At 42.9% G+C, this 14,353-nt stretch overlaps 1 protein-coding gene across 3 annotated transcripts in view; it reads left to right on the forward strand.

The window, feature by feature from the left end:
• Window positions 1-14,353, forward strand: part of bcl10 (BCL10 immune signaling adaptor) — a 55,666-nt gene extending 41,313 nt beyond the window's left edge. For 2 of the 3 annotated variants that reach the window (XM_068036590.1, XM_068036592.1), the window contains exons 2-3: window positions 2,338-2,623; window positions 6,160-14,353. In XM_068036590.1, coding sequence (XP_067892691.1) covers window positions 2,338-2,623; window positions 6,160-6,530 — 657 coding nt within the window. In that variant the 3' untranslated portion in view covers window positions 6,531-14,353. The remainder of the gene's footprint in view (window positions 1-2,337; window positions 2,624-6,159) is intronic. The other variant, XM_068036591.1, reaches the window with a different exon arrangement.

The following is a 14,353-nucleotide window of genomic DNA, read 5'->3' on the forward strand; positions in this document are numbered from 1 at the left end:
AGTAGGTTTTAAGGAGCTTTTTAGAGGAGGAGAGAAGGGGAGAGAGCCACATTACAAGTTGACATATTTCCTGTTATCGGCTTTCTTTTTGTGTCATATTTTTGTGCTACTTATTTTCATGATAAATTCTTGCGTCACTTTATATGGAAAACTGCTCTGTTAACTGTCACATTTATAAATGCAAACTCTGGCCACGTACTTTGTGGGCAAAACCTCTGAACTGTTTCTCCCACTCCCACATCATTCTGTTTTTGGTAAACTTCCCTAAGGTAAGTTTATATTTTAAAAAAATAAATTATTTTATACAAGATCTCTTCTAAAAATGTTAATTTCTTTATCTAAATGTTAACCATTTCCTGCATTACAACAGTGACTACACTTCAAAAAGTACTGCATTGGCTCTAAAGCACTTTGGGACACCATGTGGTCATGAATGGTGCTGTAGAAATGCAAGACTTGAAGACAATTAACCCTTTTAATGCTGTGAATTTAAAAAACTAACACTTCCAGTTAGGAAGAGGAGGAGGCCATTCAGCCCCTCAAGTCTGCTCCACTGTTCCACAATTCAGTTCGATTATGGTTGCTCTGTATCTTAGTTCCATTTGCCCACCTTGGTTCTGTAACCCTCTAAACCCAATAAAAATCTATCAGTCTTAGTTTTGACATTTTCAATTGACCCCCCAGCCTCAACAGCTTTTTAGGGGGGCAGAGTTCCAGATTTCTACTACCCTTGGTGTGAGGAAGCGCTTCCCGATGACACCCCTAAATATCCCAGATCTAATTTTAAGATTGTGGGGTGGGTTTTAAGAACCACCCGCCAATCTCAGCGGCAAGCTCAAAAGATGGGGCTGCACACCAAAGGGCTACTTCAATCTAGAGCGCAGCGGCTCATTTAAATAGCCAGGGCGCTCAACCCTCCACCCCCCCCCCCCCCCCCCCCCCACAAACTGCACAAAGTTTAAGGTTCAACCCTTCCCACCATCCCCTACACCCATTAAGTGTATTTGACCCCGCTCCCCCCAAACCCTGCACTGATAAACTTTCCTCCACCCTCCAGTGTGGCGCCTCGTTTCCCCAGACGGGAATCTGAAGGCGCGGGAGTGCTGGCCACTGCATCGAAGATCACAGGGGGGCCCTGAGGATCGCAGGTAACTCAGTGTAAATTTACTAATTTGAATATTGTAATTGTGGTCCCGTCACCTAGCGGCAGGGGGGTGGGGTGCGTTGCTATGGAGCCTCGCTGCCACCGTGAGGATTGGGCCAGGCCCTCCCGGACGTTGAGGTCCGTGCCGGGCCTCATCCAGAGCCATCTTTAGGCCCCCTTCCCCCCCCCCCCCACACACCGCCATGGAACCCACGCCTGGGGGAGAACAAAATCCAGCCCTGTATCTCCTTGTTCTCCAACCCCTTCAACCAGAGGAAGTGGTTTCTCCCCATCTACTCATCATTTTTTAATTATTTTAAACACTTCTGTTAGATTACCCCTTAATCTTCTACATTCGTGGGTCGACAAGCCTAGTCCATACAACCTGCCCTCATAATTTAACTTTCATTGCTCCGGAATAATTCTGATGAATTTTGTCCCTCCGAAGGCCAATCCATCCTTCCTGAGGTGTGGTGCCAGATCTGAGCAGAGTGCCCGAGATGGGGTCGAACCAGAGCTCCGTACAACTGTGATGTACTTTCCAGCCCCTTATTTTGTGTCGTGATTTCTGTATTTGAACCCCAGAATCCCTTTGCTCACTCGCAGTTTCTGATCTCCCCCCAGTTACAAAATAGTCTATCCTTTTCTATGTGTCAGTGGTGAAGAAATCCTGAATTGTGACAGTGTGAGTGTAAAAGAGGTCAGGGACTTCAGAAAGCTGTCAAATATTTGAAAACCTGAAGATTGTAGGAGGAAGAGAAGACTGAAGCCAATAAGAAGTTCTGTAGCATTGACATTCAGTGATGAAATGAGTTGAAAGTTGGAGACTTATGAGTCGTAATTCTGACAGTGAGCGTTTAGATACTGTGGGGAGTCGCTAATGAATCCAGTCACTTTCCTGATGCAAATCAGAAGCAGAGAGAGTTGTCACTAAGCATACCCTGGTCATGAAATTAGGGAAAAGGGAGAGAGAGACTAATTTTTGAGGAATCTAGCTTTGCTCAAAAAGAAAGAAAAATGATAGTGGCAGTTTCCATCTTGTTGCAGTTTGCCAAGATTTTTCCAAAAGCTGCTCCTCTGAATGGCTCCATTTAAAAGACAAATACTTTGCTAAATGACTGAAGGTGTGGATCAGTGTTTGACATAAGAGCTTGCTGCATGTATTTGTTAATATCTTTACCTTTTGTTTGCAGGCTTTAGAGAAACTGAGGCCGTATTTATGTGATAAGGTTATTGCAGAAAGACACTTTGATTACTTGCGAGCAAAAAGGATCCTGTCGAAGGAAGATACGGAAGAGATTTCTTACCAGATATCGAGCAGGCGAAAGGCGGGAAAGTTATTAGATCATCTAACAGAAAACCCAAAAGGCCTGGATACGCTAATCAATTCCATCAGGCGTGAAGGAACGCAGAACTTTCTGGTTCAGAGAATAACCGATGAGGTGCAGAAGATTAAAAATGAAAAACTGATCCAAAAAGGTAAAAGTTTGTTTTTCTTCTCTCTCTCCTCATCAAAGCCTGTGAGAATATTTTTTTTCTTTGGGAATAGAGTGAAACCTCCATTATCCTTCATCTTTTGAACAGGAGAAAGCCTTGTGCACTCCATCTGCTTCCAGCATGTTGTTTCAGTTAGTGCCTTTGACGAATTACACTGCAGATTCTTTTTGTATTCTTGTTTTCATCCCTGTGACTGTGCACTGGGTACGATCGTACCCTTAAAGCAAGTCTAAAATTGATGATTTATTCTCCCATGGCTGTGCTCACAGTTGGTGGGAAATTCTGGGTTGGAGTCTCTGCTTTGGTCGCCATTGGGAAGTTGCACCTGAAATTGCACTGGTGAGGTTAGGCTTCAAGTTTCCGCCAAAATTCATCTGCATAATCGCACGTAAATCCTTCTATGAACCAGTGCAACGGAATAAAACGCAATTGTTTATTTATTTTTTTCATTCCTTTAAAAGGTATTCCTTTAATAGTGTTAACCTGGCGCAGTTTGATTGATACACCGAAAATGGCTTTATCACCAAAAAAATAACCATTTTTATTGAAGTGGTAAGCTCCCCGCCTGAGTAATCTGATTTAATATGCCTGATACCTTCAGAAAACTTGTGAGCCATTTAATAGTTTCATTGATATAAATGAGTCAGTTTCTTAGTAAATGAAAGATTATTTTGATATGGGAAACATTTAAAAATGTGCTGACTTGTGCCTGTGTGTCTCAGAAAATGAGCACAATTTGAAGAATCTTCCCCAACCAGCACAATTGGCAGAGGTTTGGAATGCTGATCTGGCACTGTGCCTAATTGTGTGGGTGGGGCCTGATTGGAAGGAATTGAGTCTTGAACCAGCAGAAAAGACGGTGGAAAACACAAGTGCTTTGCGAATAACTCACTTGGGTTTAAAGTTCCCCTATATTTTGCACTAGTTCAGCCAATTCTGCCAATGTAATTAGTGGAAACTTGGCGCCTCTGCTTTTTCGCTGCCTGAGGTATTCGAGCACCATCTCTGGACCATTACAGCGTAACCCACTGATTTCGGTGCGACAGGGGCATAGCAGTATTACAAATAGATAGATAATGGAGGTTTAACTGATTACTGACTCTTTATTTTTTTAAACCAACTGACTTGCTTTCTACTCTTGCCAACTAATGTTGAATTTTATTCCTGAACATGATTTGATAAATACATCAAGGTACTCCCATGATCAGCAACCCTAACTGGCCCATCCTTCCCACCCAGTATGCCCGCTGGGGACTAATATTGCTCCCCGCCTTCCTGTCCCACTCATAACCTCTGATCACTGAGTTTGAGGACTCGGCCAGCAGGTCAGCAATCATTTCCCCTCTTTGCATCTCTCTCTAGATTGTCTGTTAACCCACAAGCAAGGCCGTTGTCATCAATGAGCTTATTGTTGATGGTTGCATTGACGTCACGGCCTTGGTGGAAGCTTAGTTTGCGGGCGATGACACCTTTGTCCTGTCAAAGCCTCCCGGCCTGTCTACATCTTCTGCCTGGCCCATTAAAACAGCCATGGTGGCAGCACAATCCTCATCACCAAATTTCATCTTGCACCATCCCTCTCATCTCTGCTTTTTGAAATCCTCAGTATCTGCCAACCAGCCAAATGCCACTCCCTTGTTTCTCAGAGGTCCTCACTCTTTTTTCCCCTCATCTTCAGCGATTTCAACCTCTATCTCAGCACACCTTGCTGTTTGAGTTCATTGTCCTCCCTTAACCTCTTACTCCATATAAACGCTCCTACCCAAGTATCCATATTCATGGCCACTGCCTGCACCTTGCCATCTCTCTGCCTATTGTCCCAATCACAGTCAAGGTCATCTGTGGTTACCACCTTGTCCACTTCACCACTCACTTCCTCCTTTCTCATCCACCCTTGCGAGAAAAAACTCTTCTCTTTCCAACATCTTATTCCCACCCCTCCCCATCACTTCAAACCATACGTCCAAACTCTCAACTATCTGTCTTTGACCCACTGTTCACCCTGATGTCTTTGCAGCTATTGGTCTGTTCAGTCGTACCCACTCCTCCACCTTCATTGCAGTTGTTCCCAGTTAGACCCTTTATTCTGTCACCCGCCATGATCATTTCTCTTCATGTGGCTCCTATCTACACTCACTCAAGTCCAGGAGAAGCAGACCTGAATCTTTATGGCACAGCAGGTTTAACCAAATCATTGCTGTATCTGGCTGAGCCACATGAAGCATTATTGGGCCTTGCTGTACTCTGCCAAAACTGCTCACTACTCCAGGCTGATCCTAGAATGCAAAGCTAACCCTACTTTTCACTATTACTGGTCTCTTTTTAAACTCCTCCCCCCTCCCTCTCCATCCTCACCTCCAGCAGCAAGTGAGAGGAGTTCATGGACTTTGTTGTCACTAAGATTAAGGTACTGCCCCTCAGCCTTGACCCCTCTGTCCTTGCAAGGTACCGCTCCATCTCCAAACTTCCTTTCCTCTGCAGAGCCCTTGAATGTGTTGTCACCTCCCAAATCTGTGGACATTTTCCCTCAACTCTGTTTGAAACTTTCTTCAATCTGGTTTCCAACCCAACCAAAGTGTGAAAACAGCTCTTATCAAAGGCACATGATATCCCAGGTGACTGTGACTGTGGTAAACTTTCCATCCTCGTCCTTCTCGACCTGTCTGCAGCCTTTGACACGGTCGACCACACCATCCTCCTCCAACACCTCTCCACTGTCGCCTAGTTGGGTGGGACTGCACTCACCTGGTTCCATTCTTATCTTTCTAATCATAGCCAGAGAATCACTTGCAATGGCTTCGCTTCCTGTTCATATACCGTTAAATCTTTTCCGAAGGATCTATCCTTGGCCCCCTCCTATTTCTCATCTACATGCTGCCCCTTGGTGAATTCGCCCAACAACATCAGGATCCACATGTACATTGGCGACACCCAGCTGTACCCCACCACCTCTCTCTCAGCCTCCGCTACCCCGTATTGTCAGATTGCGCGTCCAATTCTGCCGCATTCTGCCCCATTTCAACATTGAGAAGACTGAAGCCGTTGTCTTTGGTCTCCATCACAAACTCTGTTCTCCAGCCACCCACTCCATCACCCTCTGTGGCCAATGCCTCAGATTGAACAGTCTGCCCACAGCCTTGGATCCACAGCCAAGCTTCAAACCCCATAAACTCTCCATCACAAGGGCCACTTAATTCCACCTCCATAACATCTCCTGTCCCCACCCCTGCACCAGCTTATCTGCTGCTGAAACCCTCATCTATGCCTTTGCTATCACCAGACTTGCCTATTCCAATGCTGTCCTTTCCAAACTGACTGGAGTTAATGAGTTCCCCTTCGCCCTCGCACCTCAATGTATTCAGCCTGCATGTCCTTATGGCTCTGTTACTTTGGCAAGGAATTGTATTTCTCTAATATATTTCCGTTTCCAGTTAAACAATATAATTGTAAACCACATCAAATCAATATTCATTTAGTGTTGTGTATCTCTCTCTCCATTTCTTTTCTTCCCCTTAAAGCAGGAGCCTTTTCGAGCAGTTGTGAGATGTCGAGAGATTTGTCTTTAACAAACAACCTGTCCAGATTTTGCTCCATTGAATCTAACACTCAGAGGACAGAAGCAAATATTCTGTTTCATCCTGAAGGAGAATTTAGTCCTGTGCCATCAGCCTCGCCGACTCTCTCGCCATTAGATTTACAATCTGCGTCCTTGCTGGAGAAGGCGACCATAATGAGCAATGTGGAAACCATGCCGACGACATTAAGTCTACCCAAGCCGGGGGAACCTGGAGCTCCCTCTCTCCCTCCTGAACTCCAAGCTGAAGCTGAGGGAGGCTGTAGTAATTCCACTGACACTGAATTTTTACCTTTAAGGTCGCGGTCTCCATGACCGATTATAATACCTACCCAAAAACTCACTACGTTGAAGACGTATAGATAATGGTGTAGATAATTATGCATGCTCTGACTTTTATGGTACTAATATGTCCTTGTTATATCTACAAAACTAATTCCTTTTCGAATGTACAGTTGCCTTAAATTTCTGCGTATCATTTCTCCACAAGTAAAACCCATCTCTGCCACACCAAGCAGTGCTATTTCTATCTTCATAAGCTTTTCAGCTGCACTGTGAGCAGACAACAGCGGTGAAGGGAGAGGGGATTGGCGCAGTTTGTGTGTAAAGGAGAGTACCGCATGCCAATAACTTAATGTAAGGGGGAGAGAAGGAAAATTGTTGGACCAGTTGGGTCTTTACATTTTGATGACAAGTCTTTGGACTGTTTGAGTTACTTTAAAAGCCGGAGCAGGAACAGGGCTGTGAACTGTAGCTGGGGTGCCACGATAATGGTGCAGCTGCATTACTGCCGTTTGTGCTAACTAGTGCACAGATGCTCCAATTCAGCAGAGTCTGTCCACACGCTTTGGGTTAGTGAGGTGTAGGAAGCCCGAGAGGTTGTACCAGCCGTTATGATCAAGGGTGAGTATGGACAGAGGTTGAAAAGTGGGGCAAAGTGCCAGCCATGTCCACCCACACCAACGCCAGGCCTGTGGTATGATGGAAACTAATCCTGCCGTCTCTAAAATAATGAAGCGTGGATTTTGCTGGAGTGGGGCATCTTGCAGTGTACCCTGTTCGTGAAATTTCAGCTGAAAAATGTATTTGCACTGCAAGTGCGAGCTGATAATGGTGCAGCGAGGAGTGAGGGCAACGGGGCATCTGGGACCTTAGTGACAAGCAATGTATCACATAAGAGAAAGAAACATTGGAAGGACTGTGTATTAGTGAATGATACAGCACAGAAGGAGGTCGTTTGGCCCATTGTGCCTGTGCTGGCTCTTTGAAAGAGCTATCCAATTAGTCCCACTCCCCTGCTCTTTCCCCAAAGCCCTATAGTTTTTTTCCCCTTTTGAAAGTTACTATTGAATCTGCTTCCATCGCCCTTTCAGGCAGCGCGTTCCAGATCACAACAACTCACTGTACCTAAAACAAACTCTCCTCTTGTTCCTTCTTCTTCTGGAGAATCAGGTACTGAGAAGAGAAGTAAAGACAGGGAAAGAAAGATTGTATTACAAGATAAACAAAGACGAAGGATAAGCAAGGAAAATAATGTCGAAATTTAAAGTTTGACATTTTATTAAAAATCTCCAAGAACTATTTACCACCTGAAGGAATGAAATGCAGGGTTAAAATTGTTTAATTTCTGGGCCACAGAGGTTGATTGGCAGTCATTAAGTTATCATCTTGTTAAAAGGTATTTGTGCCTGTAATTACCAATCAATGTGAAAATCCAGGAAGTTCTTGAAAATGGCAAGAAGACTAAGGGCAAATGGAAGAGCAGCGTAAATCCACCAGCAAGTTCTGGAGATTCCCAACCCATGGCGTATCTCTTTGCCCTCTGAACTCATTGACTGGTTTGAGCATTAATAACAGAATGTGGCATTAATGCACTGTTCTTGTTCCAGCATGTTTTGGTTGGTATTATTTCAGATCCTCGATCCGAATTGTGCATCTGTCATTTTAACAAACTAATTATAAATTGCTCAGGCTTGACCTACCGACGTGGAAAAACTTTATACAATGACCTGCAGCGTGTTGCAGGACAACTTGTCTAAACCTGTTTGAGTTTAAGGCGGTTTGTGAGAATAAAAATGAACCATTTATTCTGGCTTTATGGTAAACAGTAATCTGTGTATATAAAATCCCCCGTGTCTGGAGAATCTCCGACACAGCCATTGTCTGCATATGAGGTATGTACATTTTTTTCTTGCTTCCTACCAAAACATGCCCAATGCAGCTTCTCTCCTCCCCTTCTTCGCTGTAATTGTCCTTCTGGAAGAGAAGCAGCAGACTAACTGTTCCATTTGTGCATCGTCTAACATAGACCCTCAGCAGAAATTTCACTAACGAGTGAAGGGGGAATAAAAAGAAATGCTTTGGATTTATATCGCGTTTTTCACAACCTCAGGATGTCTCAAAGTGCTTTGGAGCCAATGATGTACTTTTGAAGTCTAGTCTCTGTTGTCATGTCAGAAATGCAGCAGTTGATTGCTGTTTGTGGGAGCTTGTGTGGGGATTTTTGTTGTGAACTATTTTATATACGAGTAAGTGGATTCCAGCAATGTATCTGGGTTTATGTAATAATTATTCTTGCTATCTTATTATGACTGGAAAACAACTACATTATTTAGAAGTCCATGATTGTGACAATAATAGCCAATGGTATAACCCCTCGATGCCAAGTACTGTGCCCTGAGAAAGGGAACGGGATGAATACTTGAAGGGGGAAAATTTGCAGTGATATGGAGAAAGGGAAGTATAATGGAATTAATTATATGGCTATTTCAGCAAACCATCACAGGCATGATGGGCTGAATGGCCTCCTTCTGTGTTGTATCATTCTATGAAAACATAGCAAAGCAGAAGAAGATATCTTCTTGGGTGCTCTGTCAGCAACGAGAAATAAAGGAAGTCACAAAACAATCCTATTGGTTTACTTAAAACTGCCGGAAGATATTTAATGCTTTAAGCTCATTTTATACTGCAAGGCTTGTTTAGTTTCAACTGTGGGTTTATATATATATATATAGTTATATCATTCGTTAAGAACGAGCAGCTAATTAGCTCAGAACTAATTCTTATGTCTTCTAAGCAGAAGACATAAGAATCAGTTCCCAGCTCTTCACGCAAGATATAACAATATAGAACCATAGAAAAATTACATCACAGAAGGAGGCTGTTCAGCCCGTCATATCCATGCCAGCCATAAAAACGAGCCGCCCAGTCTAATCCCACCTTCCAGCATCTGGTCTGTAGCCTTGCCGGTTACAGCACTTCAGGTGCAGGTCCAGGTACCTTTTAAAAGAATTGAGGGTTTCTGCCTCCATCACTGTTCCTGGCAGTGAATTCCAGACACCCACCATCCTCTGGGTGAAAAAGTTTTTCCTCATGTCCCCTCTAATCCTTCTATCAATCACCTTAAATCTGTGCCCCCTGGTAATTGACCTCTCCGCTAGGTGAAACAGGTCCTTCCTGTCTACTCTATCTGGGCCCCTCATAATTTTGTACACCTCAATTAAGTCACCCCTCAGCCTCCTCTTCTAAGGAAAACAACCCAAGCCTATCCAATCTTTCCTCATAGCTGCAATTTTCAAGCCCTGGCAACATTCTTGTAAATCTCCTCCGTACTCTCTCCAGAACAACTATGTTCTTCCTGTAATGTGGTGACCAGAACTGTACACAATACTCCAACTGTGGCCTAACCAGCATTTTATACAGTTCCAGCATTACATCCCTGCTTTTGTATTCTATATCTCGGCCAATAAAGGAAAGCATTCCATATGCCTTCTTCACCACTCAATCTACCTGTCCAGGGGACCTGTGGACATGCACTCCAAGGTCTCTCACTTCTTCTACCCCTCTCAATATCCTCCCGTTAATCGTGTATTCCCTCGCTTTATTTGCCCTCCCCAAGAGCTTTACCTCAAACTTCTCTGGATTGAATTCCATTTGCCACTTTTCTGCACATTCAGCCAAACCATTGATATCATTCTGGAGTCTACAGCTATCCTCTTCACTATCAACTACACGGCCAATTTTTGTGTAATCAGCAAATTTCCCAATCATGCCTCCCACATTTAAGTCCAAATCATTAATATATACCACAAACAGCAAGGGACCCAACACTGAGCCCTGTGGAACGCCACTGGAAACAGTTTTCCATTCACAAAAACATCCGCTGACTACGACCCTTTGTTTTCTGTCAATGAGCCAATTCTCTATCCAACCTGTCACATTCCCCTGTATCCCATGGGCTTTCATTTTACTGACCAGTCTGCCATGCGGGACCTTTTCAAATGCATTACTAAAATCCATGTTGACAACATCCACTGCACTACCCTCATCAATCCTCCTTATCACTTCCTCAAAGAATTCAATTAAGTTAGTAAGACATGACCTTCCCTTAACAAATCCATGCTGACTATCTCTGATTAATCCGTGCCTTTCGAAGTGGCAGTTTATCCTGTCCCTCAGAATTGATACTAATAATTTACCCACCACTGAGGTCAGACTGACCGGCCTATAATTATTTGGTCTATCCCTCGCACCCTTTTTAAACAATGGTACAATGTTCGCAGACCTCCAATCTTCTGTTACCTCTTCTGTATCCAGTGAAGATTTGAAGATGATCCTCAGCACATCTGCTATTTCCTCCCTGGCTTCCTTTTACAACCTGCGATGCAATCCATCCGGCCCTGGCGATTGATCCACCTTCAAGGATATCAGACCCTCTAGTATTTCCTCTCTCATTAGGCTTATCGTATCTAATATTTCACACTCCTCTTTAACGACAATGTCTGCATCAACCCTCTCCTTTGTGAAGACGGAGGCAAAAAACTCATTAAGAACCCTGGCCACATCTTCTGCATCAATGCATAAGTTCCCTTGTACATCTCGGATAGGCCCTACCCTTTCCTCAGTCATCTTCTTGCTCTTAATGTACCGATAAAATATATTTGGGTTTTCCTTGATATTTCCTGCCAATAATTTTTCATGTCCTCTCTTTGCTTTTCTAATTTCCTTTTTAACTTCACCCCTACACTTTCTATACTCCTCTAGGCTTTCTAAAGTATTAAGTTTTTTGTGATCATCATAAGCTTTCTTTTTCTGCTTTAACTTACCCTGTAACCCTCTAGATAACCAGGGCACTCTAGATTTGACAGTACCACCCTTTATCTTTGTGGGGACATGCCTACACTGTGCCTGTAGAATCTCGCTCTTGAATGCCTCCCACTGGTTTGCCACTGATTTTCCTTCAAGTAGTTGTATCCAGTCCACTTTCGCCAGATCACCTCTCAGTTTCGTAAAATTTGCCTTCCCCCAATTTAGAACCTTAACTCCTGTCTTATCTTTGTCTTTTTCCATGATTATGCTAAAACTATTATGATCACTATCTCCAAAATGGTCACCCACTGTTACTTCATCTAAAGTAATATATAGCAAGACTATTGTGGGCGGCACAGTAGCGCAGTGGTTAGCACCGCAGCCTCACAGCTCCAGCGACCCGGGTTCAATTCTGGGGACTGCCTGTGTGGAGTTTGCAAGTTCTCCCTGTGTCTGCGTGGGTTTCCTCCGGGTGCTCCGGTTTCCTCCCACATGCCAAAGACTTGCTGGTTGATAGGTTAATTGGCCATTATAAATTGCCCCTAGTGTAGGTAGGTGGTAGGGAAATATAGAGACAGATGGGGATGTGGTAGTAATGTGGAATTAGTGTAGGATTAGTATAAAATGGGTGGTTGATGGTCGGCACAGAGTTGGTGGGCCGAAGGGCCTGTTTCAGTGCTGTATCTCTAAACTAAACATTCCATTCAATCCACTGCTGCAGTTGAAACACTGGTAAGAAGCATGGAGCTGGCAGGTGAGGACAAGTGGTGACATTTTTGTTCGGGAAGAATATTGTTTTTAAAGGAATTCTTTAACTTTTGTAAGTGACTTTTTTTTTTAAAGAGATGTAAATAGCAAGCATGGTTCCACAATATGTTTACATTGTTTTAATTCACTTTTCATTGCAGCCAGACCTAAAGATGTAAAATAAAATTCCAAATGCTTATAAAAAGCTAAAATAAAATCAGAAGGAGCTGGAGATACACAGCAGAGTCGGTCAGCATTTTTAAAGAGAAAAATAGATTATTGACACTGCAAGTCCCTTTCTGGGATGTGGTGAAAGGGCCTATCCTTAAAACAGCAACAACCATTGTTACTCTCTCTTTACCAGTGGTGACTAATTTGCTGTATAATTCCGCCTTTTTTTTTGTTTTAATGAACGGTAGGTTATTTTCTCATTTCAAATTGCCAGATTCTAGTTAAGTTGTTCTTGCCAACAAATGGCACAAGTTTAGTGAGCCAATGAGTCTCCTTCTGTGCTGTAACCATTCTACAATGCTACAATAACTCAATGCACGTACAGTAAATTGACATGACCAATTTAGTCACGTTCTCTCGCTTGTGTTTTTTAAATCTCCAAATAAATAAGATTGAAATCGATTTTTAAAAAAAATTAGATGTGTAGCTTCAAAGATAAATCTTGGCAGTTTGTTTAGTGCCAGCTGATAGCTGTGATAATAGGTAAGTTGGTGTTGGGCTGATTAAAGTGATGTATGTTCTTCTGATTTATAGATGTATTAAAATGTGGTAAACCAACCTGAGAAGGAATTATGTTCTCAAATCTTTTATTCATTCAGATTCCTTTTGGGTGGGGCTGGAAGGATCTGAGTGGGGTCCTTTTTGTTACTATAGAGTTAAATAGAAAAAAGTTAAGGATTGCAATTATTAAGCACCTTTATCACGGTCTCCAAACACCTCCAAGGCACTTTGTACAGAACTAATTATTTTGGAAGTACGTTGCTGGCTGTTATATAGCTAAACCTATTAGCCATTTAGTGCACAGGAAGACTTCAAACATCAGGGAGGTGAATAACTAGGAGATTAATAACCAGTTCATTTGTCCTTGATCGCAGTTAAGAGCGGGATGTTGTCCAACAAACACTGAGCTCCCTGCTGCTGTACGAACAGTGCCATTGTCTGTCTGAAACAGGCAGGCCTGTGGTTTAATGTCTCATCTGACGATGGGATTGTCAAACAATGGAGCATTTTCTCAGTACTATACTAACATATCAACCTATATGTGCGTTGAAAAGTATACAGTACATTTTGTGAAATTTTCGCTTTAGGATTAGAAATGTTCGTGCTATTTTTAATTAAAACTTTATTTTGCTTATGTTACTGTTTTATTCTGTCTACTATGAAAAATGTTTTCTCATATTTGAATGTATCAGACAGTGATCTGAGTATAATAACAATATATGAATTTGTTCAGCTATCTGCATTTGTTTGAATGCCAATATAGTTTCCAATTATAAAGCAGTAGATTGTATTTGATTTCAGTCCTATTTTAAATTGCTTCAAATATGGAAGCCAACTCTACAGAAACTACAAAGGACAGAGATTTCCATCTTTACCAACTGAGCCATCAGGGGAGAGTAAAGGTGAGGCTTGTCCGAGCCCGACACACCAGTGGGTGGAAGAGTTCAGCAGGGGTGAACACGGGGGCGTGGGACGGTGTAACAGTCAGTCTGTGGATTCCTGGGCTCAGGACAGAGTAGTCTAGATGGGGTTACTGCTGTTGAATTGTTTCTGGAGAATGCACCTGAGTCCTGCCTATAACCCCTCCCTTAAAAGCCAACACTTAACAGGTGGCAACCCCTCATCCTGCAGAATTGGCTGACTAGTCGTGTGCCCATGACATCAGTTCCCCAGCAGGAATCGATCCTTCAGGGAGGAGTTAGGAGAGGATAGGCCAGAAAATCCTCAATACCACCTTCATTGGGATTCATTTGTATTTCAACCCATTTAATACAAAATTATTTTTTAAAACATTAACTGCTGTCACGTGCCTGAATCTGAATCCACGTACTCTGGCTGTATTTGTAGTTATTTGATCCCACCATGTAATTCCAGAAATAGCACCATATTTTTGCACGATATGTTGTGACCAGTATCTGTGTACTTTTCAAATCCTGGAAATAGTGTAATTACAATGATTCTGCAGGGCAATGCGCTACTCATAGTTCCGCTGGCCAAGCTTTTAACCACTATCTATCTTTATGGAAAGAGAAGCAGAGTTAACGTTTCGGGTCAGTGACCCTTCATCGGAA

This window comes from Heterodontus francisci, chromosome 8 (assembly GCF_036365525.1).
Source record: "Heterodontus francisci isolate sHetFra1 chromosome 8, sHetFra1.hap1, whole genome shotgun sequence".
Classification (NCBI taxonomy): domain Eukaryota; kingdom Metazoa; phylum Chordata; class Chondrichthyes; order Heterodontiformes; family Heterodontidae; genus Heterodontus; species Heterodontus francisci.